This window comes from Pterocles gutturalis, unplaced genomic scaffold (assembly GCF_000699245.1).
Source record: "Pterocles gutturalis isolate BGI_N339 unplaced genomic scaffold, ASM69924v1 scaffold42520, whole genome shotgun sequence".
NCBI classification, from domain to species: domain Eukaryota; kingdom Metazoa; phylum Chordata; class Aves; order Pterocliformes; family Pteroclidae; genus Pterocles; species Pterocles gutturalis.
In genome coordinates this window covers 6,465-21,274 of record NW_010139902.1, presented here as the reverse complement: position 1 = coordinate 21,274, position 14,810 = coordinate 6,465, and the positions used below count along the sequence as shown (strand labels likewise).

The window sequence follows — 14,810 nt, the reverse complement described above, 5'->3', positions numbered from 1 at the left end:
CATCAGCCCTGCTGCGTGCGGGCGAGAGGAGCTTGAAGCACCAGATCAAAAATGAAGGCCAACTTGAAAAAAACCCCAAATTATAATAGAACCAATGATACCCTGCTGCTCAGTTCATCTCACCAGAGGCTGATTTCAGCCTGAATTTTCTAGCCTGGCGGCTCAGCAAGCCAGTGTTCTGTGAAATATTGCATTGAAACATAAGTGCATAGACACGTACGTAATGTTACGTGAAGTGAAATAAAATGAATCCGTTGTTTCACATGAAGTTACTCCGTGAGATTCACACCTTGGCGGGCAGAGAGGCTGGCAGCTTGTGGGGCACAGCAGCCTCTGGCTTGCTCCCTGATAGTTTCACAGGATATCACGCCATCAGAATTGTCTTTTTTCTGGCAAGTAGAACCAAACGAAGGTGATCTGGCACACAGGATCCTCTGAGCCTTTTCAACCTGGAAAAGATGCCACTCACTTTGCATCAGCACGTGCTGCGGATCCTTGGAGACGACCAGAAGCCTGACTTCAGAACTGGGCACGGCTCCCCTTCGTCAGGCTGCCTCTGAGGGACTCGGTTCCAGTCAGCTGTTGAATCCGCAGAGTACAGAATGAAGAATATAAATGAAGAAAATAGAACATTGTCAGCAGATGGCACCATTAGATGGTCCCTTCTCCCTGTTTCGTACAAAGCGCTCTGGGGAGCTGGGGAGCTGCTGGGCAGGCCCGCGCTAGCGGGAGCCGAGGAACGCTTGGTCCCGACCTGCTTGATTTGGGAATTGTGCTTGTTTTACTGCGTTGGAACGTGAAAAGCAAACTGAACTGAATTTATAGAGCGCAGATTGGGATGTTGCTTTGCTGAAGTTTGCAAGAACCTGTTCTCAGTTCTTCCCAGCGACACTACCGGCAGCACCGTATGTTTTTTCCAGTGGAATGCCCGTGGTCCTGCAGCTCGGGCACAGCTACACTGTGGGGCTGGTGCCAGCGGTGCAGATCTTTTTGTGTAAATGTCAGAAAATAGAGAAAAATAGTGGCTCTAAGAACGTTGGAAGGAAAATAAAATACATAATTCTAGAAATTCTATAATTTTTGTAGGTAATATAATGTGGATTGAAATACCCAGTGATGAGGCTAACAACAAATTTTCCAAACAGGTTATCTTAGCAAAATACAGCATTTATGTAAATGTTTGATATGCTTCTGAAGTTGGGATTTACTGGCCTCTTAAATCTCTAGGGAAAAAAGTGTCTCTCTGCAGTTTCCCTGGTGTAGATTTGCAGACTAACTTGCTGCTGAGGAGGCAGCCTCCAGCAATGGCACAGGCTCGTGAGTTTCGGCTTCATGTATGAAAACCAAAAGAGTCACAGCAGACTCCACAGGCTGGTGAGTTTCGGCTTCATGTACGAAAACCTAAAGAGTCACAGCAGACTCCGCTGGAGCAGTTTGTTTCACCTGAACTGTGCCTCGTGCTTCAGGAGCTAAGGGAATTTGCCTTTTCACTGAAGGAAGTGCAGGGACATAAATGTGTGTATATATATATATATATGGAAAAATATTACTTTTTTCAAAGGTGCATGGTATTCGTGCATGAGTTGTAGTCATGTTGTGCACTTTGAATTCAGAACAAAGAGCTTAAGGATTTTTTGTGTTATCTTCTCAGCTTTTTACTGACATTAGCTTCAGATTCCTGGGAGAATCTAGTGGCACTTTATATCTGTCTGTTCATCATCTTTATTATTATGAAAGTTATTATTGTTTTTGTTGTTACTATCCTCTGGGCATCTCCTGGTCTGGGTGACAGGGTGACAGGAGGTGCTGTGTTCGGGAGGGTGTATGGCCGTGTGTATGGCGATGCCATCCTGACTTCAAAAAAACACCATTGGACTGGATGTATTTGCACAAGCAGCACAGAAACTTTATTACATGGGTTCTTTCATAAGGAAACGATAGAGCTACTGACAGAAGCCAAGCTGGTCATCCTTGACCCGTAGAGCCAAGTGATGACTGAAAAGGGACAGCAGATTTGAGGAGAGAGACCAAGCTGTTACACGTTCTTGGGTTACGTTCTTGGGATCTGGCAAAAGTGAAAGGCTGTTTCTCATAGCATCAGCCAGTGTGTCGGCTGGGCTGGTTTTAGACGGTGTCATATGCAAGAGGGGATTCAGGATTTCTTTATTGGAATCTCCTTTCACGTGCAGTAGAAGCGGGTTTTGCATCGTCTTCCACGCGAAGTTTTCCACTGCTCAGGGTTGCTGTTGCAGGAGGAAAAAAAAAATCAACTATGGAAAAAAAAATGCACTGCTAACACATTGAAGTCCCTCTTTAAATCAAAATTTTTCTTACCGTCCTTAGGGATCACTCCTGACATCCTGTAGAAAAGCAGAAATGTTTGGTTAGTGACCATCACTGACCATGTTCACTGAAACTATCGATCCATTTAGGATCCGTGTGAATAGCCACGATTTCACACTGCTCCTTTCAACGGGCTGTTTCTCAGGTGTGTTGTTACTGCTGTTACACTTAAAGTGCCTTCTGCTTTGAAGGCCACTCCTGTGTACTCGATAGGAAATACCAACAGCAGTCAGACCAGTTCTTGGTCCTGTTATGTCTCTATATACTTCTCCTCTTCTCAAAATGTCGTAATCTAGAAACAATATAAGGAGATGATTCCTCCTCAGAACTCAAAAACAATTCCCTGTGCAGACAGCAGTGTCTGGGACTTTGCCGGGCATCTGTTTTGCCAGCACTCAAAGGCTGCGTACGCGGTGCCTGTAATTAGGTAATCTGGAGTCAGCGTGGCAACCACAAATTACTGCTTTACAATGTGTCATCTTACTGCCCTTATCGAATCATCGTAGGATGTGTGTACAGTAACGTACTGAGAGTCCTGGCCCTCCAGCAGCCGGCGGTACGTGGCGATTTCCTGCTCCAGACGGCTCTTGATGTCCATGAGCATTCTGTACTCCTGGTTCTGCCGCTCCATGTCACATCGCAGCTCAGCCAGCTGCTCCTCCACGCTGGTGACGAGCGCCTGGATCTGAGCCAGCTGGGCGCAGTATCGCCCTTCTGTGTCTCGCAGGCTGGCTTCCAGCCCGGCTTTCTGAAGCGGGATGACACCAGAACAGTTAGCAGGGAGATTGTCCCGCAGAGGGGGAGTCTAAGGAGGGGCCAGACACAGAGGGAGGAAGGGAGGGTGTGCTGGGGGTGGCTGGTGGGTGCTTGGGACAGCTCCGTACCATGCTGAGCTGCGACTGGAGCTCGATCTCCAGGCCCTGCACCGTGCGTCTCAGTTCTACGATCTCCGACTTCCCGGTCTGTATCTGCTGCGTGTGGGTGGCCACTTCACGGTTCAGCTCGTCAGTCTGAAAGAAGAACACAACTGGAAAATCACATACATCTCGTCTAAAATTTTTCAATTATTTTGAGAAACGGAGGGCCCATCCCATCTGCCATCCCGTCAGCGTAACTGTACCTGAGTGAAGAACCAGGCCTCAGCGTCTTTACGGTTCTTCTCAGCCAGAGCTTCGTACTGTTCCCTCATCTCAGCGAGAATTCTGGTCAGGTCGATGCCAGGAGCAGCGTCCATTTCCACGTTGACTGTTCCACTCAGCTGGTTGGAATACTCTTTCATTTCCTGCGTGGGCAGAGGGCAGAGGACACAGAGAAGATGAGGCTCTCTCTTCTCACATGCTTTCTGCCACCAGCAATCCGTGCAGCGGGGCACAGTACTTTAATATCGGAGCTGGAATGCACATAAAAATGTTCATCAAATTTGATCTCTCCTCGCACACGCTTTTCTATCTGTACACTCGCACTCACACACATATTGACATGTACCTCACATGTGTGCTTCTTTTCCTGGGTTTAACTGTCCCAGGGGTCTGTCATGTGTTTGTGGATGTCAGACTAACAGGTCTGAACAGCTTGGAATCAGAGAACTGCTTTGCAGGACACACTTTCCATTCTTTTACAGTTTTCTTCTTATTAAGCTGTAACATTGTCATTCTGGCTTTTTTGTTTGGATTTCCTCCTCCCCGCCCTAGAGGCAGGAATTCCAGAGCGAAGTGATTTCCTCTCTGCCTGGTTACTCTCACCTCCTCGTGGTTCTTCTTGAGATAAGCCAGCTCCTCCTTCAGGGTCTCGATCTGCATCTCCAGGTCAGCCCTGGCCAGGGTCAGCTCGTCCAGGACCCTGCGCAGCCCGTTGATGTCAGACTCCACGCTCTGGCGCAGGAACAGCTCGTTTTCATATCTGCAGTTTAAAAAAGAAACAAGCGCTGGAATACGTACGAGTTTGTATTCAGTAGAGCTGTAACCCTGTGATGGTTCATACTGAATGTGGAAGGACCAGTGGGCTATAGATGGAACCACACATATTGAAAAGAAGTGTGAAGGGAGTAAAGATTTTTTTTCCAACACCCCCCTATGATATACAAAAGTACATGCATCGCCGTCTGATTTTCTTCTTGAGGAGCACGTGACATTTTCCTTTGCAGAACCTAATAATGATTGTCAGCATCAGTAGAAAAGTTCTTACCCAGGACACAGTCCGTGTGCAGCGTCCCCTCAAGCTTGGTGTGGAGAGAGCACAGGCTGCCCAGTGCTGCCTGGGACAGCAGAGGAGAAAATACAGACCCGCAGGGACGCCACTGCAGGAGAAATCTGTTGCCCAAGTATCTCTGTCATCCCTTCAGCAGTGTCTGATGTACTGCTGAGGCCGTGAGCTGGATAAGCCCCAGATTACTCTTTGTCTTTTCTAAATTTCGGACTCTGTCAGAGAGAACCACTGCAAGCGAACAGTGATCTCTTCATGCCACTCTGTTCCTTTTAGGTGAAAATCCCAACCTCTTCCTCTCGTCTTTTCCCCTGTGATTCAGGCTAGTAGAAATAGTTAAGAGCATCACTAAAAAACTAAGACATGAACTATAATTTATGTTAACAGCTCAGTGGTCTGGACAGTGTGTTCTATCAGATTTATATTCCGAATTGATCCTTCATCCCATCGAGTCTCTTTGCCAGGGTTTTCCTCATCAGAAGTTATGAAGGAAAAATACCTATCCATAATTTCAAAATGTGTCCTTCAGTGACTAAAGAACTTTATTTTCTAGATAAAGAGCAACAGTAAACTTCAGAAAACTGTTTTGCGAGAGAGAGACAAGGAGAGAGAAGACAAATGTGCGCCAGGTAAACTTACTTCAGTCTGAAGTCATCTGCAGCCAGCCTGGCGTTATCGATCTCCAGAATGACTCTGGAGTTGTCAATAGTAGCTGCGAGGATCTGGCAATTAAGAAACACAGAAAAAAGTTCCTGAGAATAATGGTGAAATCTCATGGTCCTGAGTGCATGGTGGGTAGTTACTGATGCTGTAAACCATCAAAGGGGGTAGGAAAAAATGGATGTCGCTGGTTAACCATGCTTTTGGGATTGCAATAGCCATCTCAATGTTTCTGTTGCTCTTTGGTCACACTGTAATTCTTACAGCTGCTATGGAGAAAACCCAAAAACACTAAGCTCTTTTCCACATTCCGTATGCAAACCAGGGAGCTGAGATACCTTTGTGTCAAACAAATTAGAACCATAATTAGGAAATAGGTTTGTATAACACCTGATCTTATCTATAGCTAGGAGAACTATTTTTTCAGACTTTGAGGCCTCCCTATCACATTCTGCACTATTTGATTACTGAATAAATATCTTGATAATTCTAAACACATTTTGCCATGTTTTGCTAAGTTTTAGTGCAGTCATTTTAATTTCAACAAACATCACATTTTCAGGATAACGTATTTGCTTTTTAAATCAATAAGAAGCTACTCTTTTCTGCTAGAATGCTCTTAAACACCATCTGGGCTCAGGGAATTCAGTATTTATTTTGTAATTATTTTAGTTTATTTTACAGAAGTGGAGTATGCAGTTCCACAATTCTAATGCATTCTGTTAACTCCTCTACATATGAATGTCATACCTTGTCTCGAAGATCTTCAATTATCTTGTAATAATTGCTGTAGTCCCGGGCTGGGCTGGTGGGAGCTTGCTTCTGATACCAGTCTCGGATTTTAACTTCTAAATCCGAATTTGCCTCTTCCAGTGCTCGTACCTTCTCCAGGTACGAAGCCAGACGGTCGTTCAGATTCTGCATAGTTATCTTTTCATTTCCAGAGAGAAGGCCATCACCACCACCAAAGCCACCGCCAACTTCAAAACCTCCACCAAACCCAGCCCCTCCACCAAATCCAGCCCCTCCACCAAAGCCACAGGCTGCACCACCCCCAAAGCCACCGTAGCCTCCTCCGTAACCACTACCAAAGCCCGAGTACAAGCCCCCACCGTATCCACCCCCTGCAGAGGAGACATACCGAGCTGAAGAGATGGAGACACCCCTGCCCCCCGAGCCCCCGTGGATGCTTGGGGCTCGGTAGGTTCCTCCTGTTCGCACGGAGGAAAGGCGAGAGCTGCTGCTTCCACCAGCCCCAAAGCCACCCCCGTAGGTAGAAGAAGAGCTGCGCATGAAGGAAGTGGCCATAGCTGCCGCACAGGGAGGCGCTGAGGTCAGGTATCAGCTCGGTGTAGAAGAGGAGAGTCTGTGCCTGCGCTGCCCTGGTGCTCCTTTTATAGCCTCAAGATGGGATGTTGGAGACAAACCCAGCCTGCAGCCCTCCCTCCAAAAATTCTCCTCCCTAGAGGTGAGGCCAATTACTCACCAAGAGAGCTGGCTGTGTGTCTCAGGGGCTAGGGCTGGGGTTTTCTTTTTTAATTAAACAAAAGAGGTGATTCAGATGAGTGTTTTTTCTTCAGGCTATACTTCTGAAACTTGGAGTTTACTACTCTGACATTTAAGAATGGAAAAACAAAGTGAGTTCAACCACACCCACTTACCCATTTACAGCAGTCACCATGGTTTTTTTCAGAAAACAAACTTTTTCTAAAAATGAAGTTTAAGTGAAATTCACCTTTAATTGAAAAATGTGCAATCATCAGTTCATCCCACCATTATTTCTTCTTTTCTCTCCATATTTTTTCCCATTTAAATTTTGGGATTCAATTTGATATGTTCTTTGCTTGGAACTAATATTTCGATTTTGGAATCTGAATTTTAAAAAACATATAATTATGGCATCGTATGAGGAACAGTTAGCGTCCATCAATGCACAAAGAAGAGTGGGCACAGTTAATTCACTACTGCTTGTGAAACAGTCAAGAAGGGTGATACAAGACTGAAATAATTCAATTAGAAGAAGAAATGTGGAAGGACTAAGTTCCTGTTACTTTTGGAAAACATAAACAAAGTGGGTTTAAGATGGAACTGCTCAGATAGCAATAAATGCGTTTAATGCCAGTATGCACTGTGGAATGGAGTAATTCCTGAAAATAAGAAGGGAACATCAAAAATCTGTGCTATGCAGCTTCACAGCCTGGTTCAGGGGATGTCCACTCATTCTGCAGCCGATGAGCAACGACAGTGTTCCACCCTTGTGGAAACATGTTTCAAACTGCACCTGGACCTTTGCCACAGCAGTTCGGTTTTGCTGTTGGGCAGATTAATGGTTCTACGTAGCTTGCCAAATCTGTGTGTCTCCCAGAGATAGGGTGTCAGGAAACAAGTTTAGACAGAATCTCCTCAAGATGAAAAGGTTTCTGTGAGACCCTTGTAGTGTAAGGATCCCGAGGTGCATGCCGCTGGGGTCGCTTTGACTCTGTGATCCCACAATAATCAGGATTGAATTCCATTTAAAAAATCCAACAAAATCACTTGTAGAAAACACCGTAAACTCTAACAGGAAACTTTGGGGATTTTTCACTCAGTCTTCTTTCACTCTTTGTGTCTTTGTACCTTCTCTGGCAGCTTGCTGGTCAGATACACTTTGCTGCTTTTTAAATTCCCCCGTGCGTTACTCTGGGGTGTCATCAGCTGGACACTCATCAAAAGCACGAAGCAGATATAAAGCTGTTTCTGTTCTGTACAAGGTCTACCACTGGCAAAAATAAAAATAAATCAAGCAGCAGATTATATCCTATAACAGAATTCAGAAAACCGTAGTGGTGGGGATTCTGAGGCTTTTTCAATTTTCTGTAAACCATCAGACTCAGACCCTTAGGGTGTGTCCGTCACGATCCAAAGCTTGTGAATGCAGAGTGCAGCACTTGCAGACAACTACACAGGTATTTTCCTAAAGGGAAAAAACTTCATTTTTTGAGAGCTTGCTTACTTGTCAACGTTGGCTCTTCTGCTGAAAGAGAAATGGTAAATGTATCTGTACCCCTGCTCTGAGAGCAGGCGGCTGGCACATCCCTCTGTGCCTCCAGAATTCACTCACTCATGGGATTGATTTCTATAGCTTTTGTTGGTCTATTTCTTTAGCAGGGTTTATGAATGCATTCCATTCTTGGCACTTTTAACCTCTTAGACACTTTTAAGCTGCTAACCTGTTAAACATTTTTTTTTTCCTAAACGTGCATTTAACTCAGTCTTTGAAAAGAGAGCTTTTTGCTTAGAATGTACATCTGTAAAGTGTCCTTATAACTTACATTTTGCATTCTTGGAGCATGAGAATTTCTTGTCAGACTTTCACATTTGCAGCTATACAACACAAGAAGTGTGCACCAGTAATCTCATACCCTGACTGGTTTTGTCACAAGGACTTGTGCTCAGGGAGTGGGATTTGTTAAAGATTAAGAAACAGACCTGGAGCTGAATGTCAAGTTAGGTCTAGTTTTATGTAGAAACTCTGTCCCAGCCGAAACCAGGACAGAGGGATCCCAGGTCTAACAGTTGTAGGGAATAAATCTGCAGTTATTAGAAAGTGTGTCAGCACTCAGGAACAGCCTGTACTGAAGCACCTCATGCACAAGAGCTTTCTCCTTGCCTTTCCAAAAGCGGACACTGTACAAATGGGTGAGCTTCTGCAGAACCCCGTGCGTCCCAGGTGGGCCAGTGCTTTTGTGCCACCGCTCCCTTTCCGTTCTGCACGTGTTTCCACCAGCGCACCGTAGTGCCCCTGTCCTCCCATCTCGTCCTCTGCTCTCTAGTTCTTTGCTGATTCTTACTTTCTGTGACTCTTTCCTGTCACAGTGAAGCCACTGCCTAATGCTGTCATGCTGGATTTCCAGAGGCTCAGCTGGGATCGGCTGTGTCAGCACTCGACAGCTGAAGTTGAGGGGTCACCTGAGTCACCGCTGAACCAAAACCAAGGGCCAGGCCTATTGAATTGAAGAGAATTGCCCAACCTCGATAGAGGAGGTCCGTAGCTTTGGGGTGCTCCTTGCTGTGCAAACACGCCACTAAGCTCTTTTGAACAAAGGAGAAATAATGATTCCCTCCCGAGTCCAAGGAGAGGAGTGCTGAAGGATGTGCTGACGCCTCCCTGAAACCCAGGCTGTGAGATCCACGCTGCGGGAGCGCAGGACGGGGGTACCCATAGCCCAGGCGTGCTGCGGGTTCAGGTCCACCCCGCACTCACCAGCTGTGTGCCTTTTGGAACAGCGGGAGCTGGGAACGGCATAGTTAGGCTGCAGCCGTGATTTTCTTTTAGCACAAGCCCCGGAAAGTTTCCTTGGCTGTGAGCTCACAGAGGGATGGTTAGAAGTCACCCGTGTCTTCCCCGCTCTGAGGGGCTGAGGATGCTGCTGCCTCCATATGCAGAGCTCCTGCCACCAAGAGGAGGTGGCAGAAATCAGAGCTCAAGCCACCCACAGACCCTGAGCATTAACCTGTCGGGGAGGCTGGCTGGCTGCTTCCTATCTGATTACAGCCAAACTTCAGTAACAATGTCACAGTAACCAAAAAGAAGTGAAGATTGCAAGAAGAAGATGATCTTTATTAGAGTAGATACAGCAAATCAGTACATGCAAGAACTAGAAATAATTGAAAAGCCAACCCAATTTGCAAATTAATCACCACTAAATGGATTAATCTACCTAAACTTTGTGTGGCCAAGTATTTTCTATGCTTTAAGGTAGCAATTTCCAGCAGTTTAGAGTGACTCCTCTCTGTTTCAATTCCTATGTGTTCTTTGCTTTTTCTCATTTTGAAGATGACATTTGGAGGACTCCCAGTTCTACTTCGGCTTGTCCCTCTTGTCTGCAATAATACGGAGAGAAAGAACAGGGGTTAGTTAAGCATAACGTGCATGAGACCCCTCTGCAATGAGCGCTGAGCTTCGTTTATGTCTCGTCTCTCATTCCCTTCTCTCGGAAGTTCTCTTCTTCGTGGCACTGATTTGAATCATACATCACTTTTACAATGCAGCTGACCTTTAAAAGCTCGAGGCAGGTTTCACTTGCATGTTCATACAATTCCCCTGAGCTGGCCACGCTGAAATTTCTTGTATCCTGTCACCTGAGGGAATGATTAAGCATTTTGTGCTTTACTTAGCCTTTACTGTAGCAGAGTCGGAGATTTTTTTCTGATGTCTAACATCTTTTAATGACTGAAATTTCTTAAATTCGAGCCAGAATCACCATTTGTTAGCTACTAGTTTTTTTTCTGTGACACAGGTCAGTGCAGCAGCCCAGCCTCTAACATGGACACAACTACCATAATGTATGTGCATTTCCTGTTAGACAATAAAACCTCCTTGATTCCTAAAGGTTTCCTTAAAGAGAAAGGGTTCTTACCAGCAGTTCCGGAAAGGGAGCCAGACATCCTGTAGAACAAAGAGATAACAGTTGTAAAGAGAGGTAACACATCAAATGCTGCGGGAGATGAGGATGTCTGGAAGCAGATTCTCTCTCAGGTACATTTTGTATGTAGTCAGAGAGGAGAAGAGAACGTCACCTCCTCGCCCTCCCTCTCAGCTCAGGAGGGGGAGTTGTTGTAGGAAATATATTTTTGAACAACTGCCATGGGAAAAGACAATTATGGACAAGAAGGAATAAAGGAAATTTAAACATTTCAACTCCTACGTCATTTTTTTCCCAGGCTATGAGATGTTTCTCCCCTTGAGGCTGTATGTGAGGTGAGAGCGAGCTGTGCTCCCATCTGGGAGGTCACTGGGTGGCTGGCTGGAAATAGCTGACTGTCTGCCTCCATTGCTCTTCTAACGCTGATTCCTGAGAGGCCAGAGCTGTTTAACTGCTAACAGGAAGTTTATGGCAATTTGGCGTTAATCTTTCTGTTCTGCAGAACGTTACAAACTGCACGATGCTTCCTGCCTGTCAGGCAGCTGAGGATTAGCTCTCGCTCTGGCTGTTAGCTGGACTGAACCTCCTGTACTGCTGGTCAGTTTGCCTTTTTGTTTAGAAACTCTTCGAGGTACTCAGTGTCAATGGGGATTCTAACATTTCTAGCTCCACCACGGTCTAGAAAAATTAATTTGTTAAAGACTTTAGAACCCCAGGAGTTTCTGAAGTGGTGTTTGCTGTGGTGCTGTGGCAAGCGAGCACCGTGGCGTGGTCAGACTGTGTCAGGCTGAGCCCAAAGGTTTCTGCAGTGGGCAGGGTTACTTACTGGGACTCCTGCCCTTCCAGCAGCTGTCGGTAAGTAGCGATCTCTTGCTCCAGTCGAGTCTTGATATCCATGAGGATCTTGTATTCGCTGTTCTGGCGCTCCATATCAGCTCGGAGCTCCGCCAGCTGCGCCTCGATGCTGCCAACCAGGCCCTGGATCTGCGCCAGCTGGGCGCTGTACCGCCCTTCCGTGTCTGCCAGGGTGCTTTCCAGCGCGGCTTTCTGCAGCGAGAGGGGGCAGGGGAAACCACAGACAGGTTGCTGCCAGATGCAAGGCTCCTTGCAGAGAGGGGAGGCTGGAGGAGGCTTTGAGCCTCAAGGCCAGGCTGGAGGAGGCTTGGAGCAACCTGGGCCAGTGGGAGGTGGCCGTGCCCATGGCAGGGGGTGGAACCAGGAGATCTTTAAGGCCCCTTCCCACCCAAACCGTTCTGTGATTCTGTGTCCCCATTTGAGTGCTGGGGGCTCATGCAGTGCAAATTTTAACATACCATGCTGAGCTGGGACTGAAGTTCTATTTCCAGCCCTTGGAGGGTGCGTCTCAGGTCAGTGACTTCGGACCTGCTGCTCTGTGCCCATGGCAGGGGGTGGAACCAGGAGATCTTTAAGGCCCCTTCCCACCCAAACCGTTCTGTGATTCTGTGTCCCCATTTGAGTGCTGGGGGCTCATGCAGTGCAAATTTTAACATACCATGCTGAGCTGGGACTGAAGTTCTATTTCCAGCCCTTGGAGGGTGCGTCTCAGGTCAGTGACTTCGGACCTGCTGCTCTGCAGCGCCTCGGTATTGACAGCGACTTCGCGGTGGTTCAGCTCCTCAGTCTGGAGCAGGGAAAGCATTACATCAGAAATGTGGGGCCTCTCAGCAGAGGTCACAAAGCTTTCACAGCAGTTATTCGTGTGTTTTAATAATTATTTTGTTTCTTTCATGGATTTTTTTTGTTAGCATTTGCATAGTATGGGGTTTTTTTTCTACCTTGCTGTGGAACCAGGCCTCAGCATCCTTCCTGTTCTTCTCAGCCATGTGTTCATACTGGTCTCTCATATCAGCCAGGATCTTGGTCAGGTCAATGCCTGGGGCCGAGTCCACTTCAACGCTGACTTGGCCAGCTACTTGCCCTCCCAGGGCACTCATCTCCTACGTGGACATGGCAGAGGAAGACAAAAGAGGGTACAATCATGAACTGAAAACAGTATGAAACTTCTGGTTTTCTTCAAGGGCTAAGGTTGGACTGACCCCCCCTTAAATACTTGCAGGGGGTGGCTTTAGGTTCCCAGCCTACGATTAAATCCTTTCTTCACTGTTGGAGAGCCCAGGACAAGCCTGAGGGACTCCACTTTTCCATATGCTGCTTTTCTAATGTCACTTTCAAACGTGTTTTTGGGGATTTTTTTACCTCCTCATGGTTTTTCTTTAGGTAAGCCAGCTCCTCCTTCAGGGTCTCGATCTGCAGCTCCAGGTCCGTTCTGGCCAGGGTCAGCTCGTCCAGGACCCTGCGCAGCCCGTTGAGGTCAGCTTCCACGCTCAGCCGCAGAGCCTGCTCCGTCTCAAACCTTAAAAAAGCAAAACAAAACTATTCAGGTTAGCTGATCAAGCCAGCCCACCATGAAACACATTATTTTCTATAAATGCATGTGGTTTTGTAGGATTTATGATGGAGCAAATGTTGTCCAGCATTAAACTTTTCTCCACATATTTTACATGATATAAAATTTTCCCTGGTGCAGATGGTGCTTTCAGCAAATGCATCAAGGGCTGAACTGCAGGGACAGGATCAAACTAGCAGTGTTCATGCAGAGATTTTATAGGCATTCCTTTCTTTTTTTCAGAGCCACTGCCCTTTGGCTCAGGATTTTTGCCTGCTCAAGAGAGCTTTTTCCTTTCAGAAATTACTCACTTGGTTCTGAAGTCATCAGCAGCCAGCCTGGCATTGTCAATCTGCAAGACAACCTTCGAGTTGTCGATAGTGGCATCAAGGATCTACAAACAAGGAGAGTTTATTGCTGAGGCTGAAACAGCTATGGTGTCTTCTTTCCTGATCTGAAGACAGAAGAGTTAAGATTCTATTTCATCTGTAGCCACACCAAATAAAAGTGTGTGTTATTTAGGAAAGTGTCAATGATCTAGAGGAAATCTGTCGTGCAGATTTACGACAGTTCTTTTGCTGTGATTGTCAGTGTGGATAGGTCCTCTTGCTCTTGTCTGGCCTATGAAGTGGCATTTAGCTACAAGTCCCATGGTGAGACAGAACCACGTGCTGTCTTGGAGGGAGAGGACTTTGGTGAGCCCGTGGGTAGGTGATGCTTTAGGACTGAGGCAAGAAACCTGTTTCCTGGAGCGATGCAAAGGAAGAAAAGTCTGCAGACCTTTCTTGGCAGAATTTGTTCTCATTACATAGTTTCTTCTAATTCTTTTAATGCATCATGAAAACCCCTAAAGGAAATTTTGTTTATTTTGAAGTAATCTTTGTTAATTTTTACCTAGAAAGGAGGACTTTTTTGCCTGCCACTTTTAAGTCTCAAAAGGAGTAAAAGACAGGAGGGAAAAGAATCCTAAAAGCAGAGATGTCATTGCCAGTTCTGCCTTTACTGGAGCTCAGTTTTTGAAATCAGCAGAGAATGTGAATGGGTTGAAGCAAGAAGAAAATAAACTGCGTGGGAGCGGTCATGAACTCCAGGCTGAACTGTGAAAACTAAACCTCAAGTTTTCTTTCATTTATTTACATCGTTTAATCAGCGACGACCTGTGTTTTCTGGGGTGTGTATCACTCAGTGATCTGTTATCAGGTACCCATGGGCAATTGGGGCAAATCCTGCATTCATATATGGGATGGATTACTTCATGTCTGCTACTTCCTTCTTCCATAAGCCAAATGTTTCAGCACTCTTACTTCAATTCCAGGCTTAACTAACTGAAACGTGAAAGAAAAATAAATGTATGGCGATTAAATCTTGGGCTGCTATCTCCACATTTACAAAATTGTATTTAACCAGTTTTTACTGTCAAAGTGCTGCGTGTGTGCCTCTGCAGGGTAGTGTGGCAGGTAACAGAGGACAGAGGTAGGCAGGTTGCTGTCGTTGTTTGGCTCTCTCTATATTTATCGGTATCTATATGGTCATATACATATCAGCTGGTCATACCTGTGTATATGACCAGCGTGTGTGTGTTTATGTGGTTTGGTAAAACCAAACATTGTCAGTGAATGAAGTACTGAGGCATCTCAAACTGACTGTTGGATACATTCTCTTAGCTAACATTTTAGGAAGCAGATAATTCCATACTGATAATTTTCTTTATCCACCCCACCCGATCATTACACATTCATTTCCTCTTTCTCTCCTTTTCATAAGCTGCAATGCCTTCCGGGTGTTTTCCTGCT

General features: G+C 46.0%; 2 protein-coding genes across 2 annotated transcripts in view; both read right to left on the bottom strand.

Moving 5' to 3' along the window:
- Positions 1-2,163: 2,163 nt before the first annotated feature.
- Positions 2,164-6,513, bottom strand: LOC104469103 (keratin, type I cytoskeletal 15-like). Its single transcript, XM_010083471.1, has 8 exons — positions 5,956-6,513; positions 5,185-5,267; positions 4,086-4,242; positions 3,464-3,625; positions 3,228-3,353; positions 2,871-3,091; positions 2,335-2,360; positions 2,164-2,243 (listed from the first exon to the last, which is right to left on the bottom strand). Exons 1-8 carry the CDS (start codon positions 6,511-6,513, stop codon positions 2,164-2,166), a joined length of 1,413 nt encoding a protein of 470 aa, XP_010081773.1.
- Positions 6,514-10,045: 3,532 nt separating this feature from the next.
- The window catches only part of LOC104469102 (keratin, type I cytoskeletal 19), a 5,437-nt gene continuing 672 nt past the window's right edge, over positions 10,046-14,810 (bottom strand). Inside the window, exons 2-8 of the mRNA XM_010083469.1 lie at positions 13,329-13,411; positions 12,828-12,984; positions 12,407-12,568; positions 12,124-12,252; positions 11,437-11,657; positions 10,605-10,633; positions 10,046-10,068 (exon numbers count right to left, since the gene is read on the bottom strand). Coding sequence (XP_010081771.1) covers positions 10,046-10,068; positions 10,605-10,633; positions 11,437-11,657; positions 12,124-12,252; positions 12,407-12,568; positions 12,828-12,984; positions 13,329-13,411 — 804 coding nt within the window. The remainder of the gene's footprint in view (positions 10,069-10,604; positions 10,634-11,436; positions 11,658-12,123; positions 12,253-12,406; positions 12,569-12,827; positions 12,985-13,328; positions 13,412-14,810) is intronic.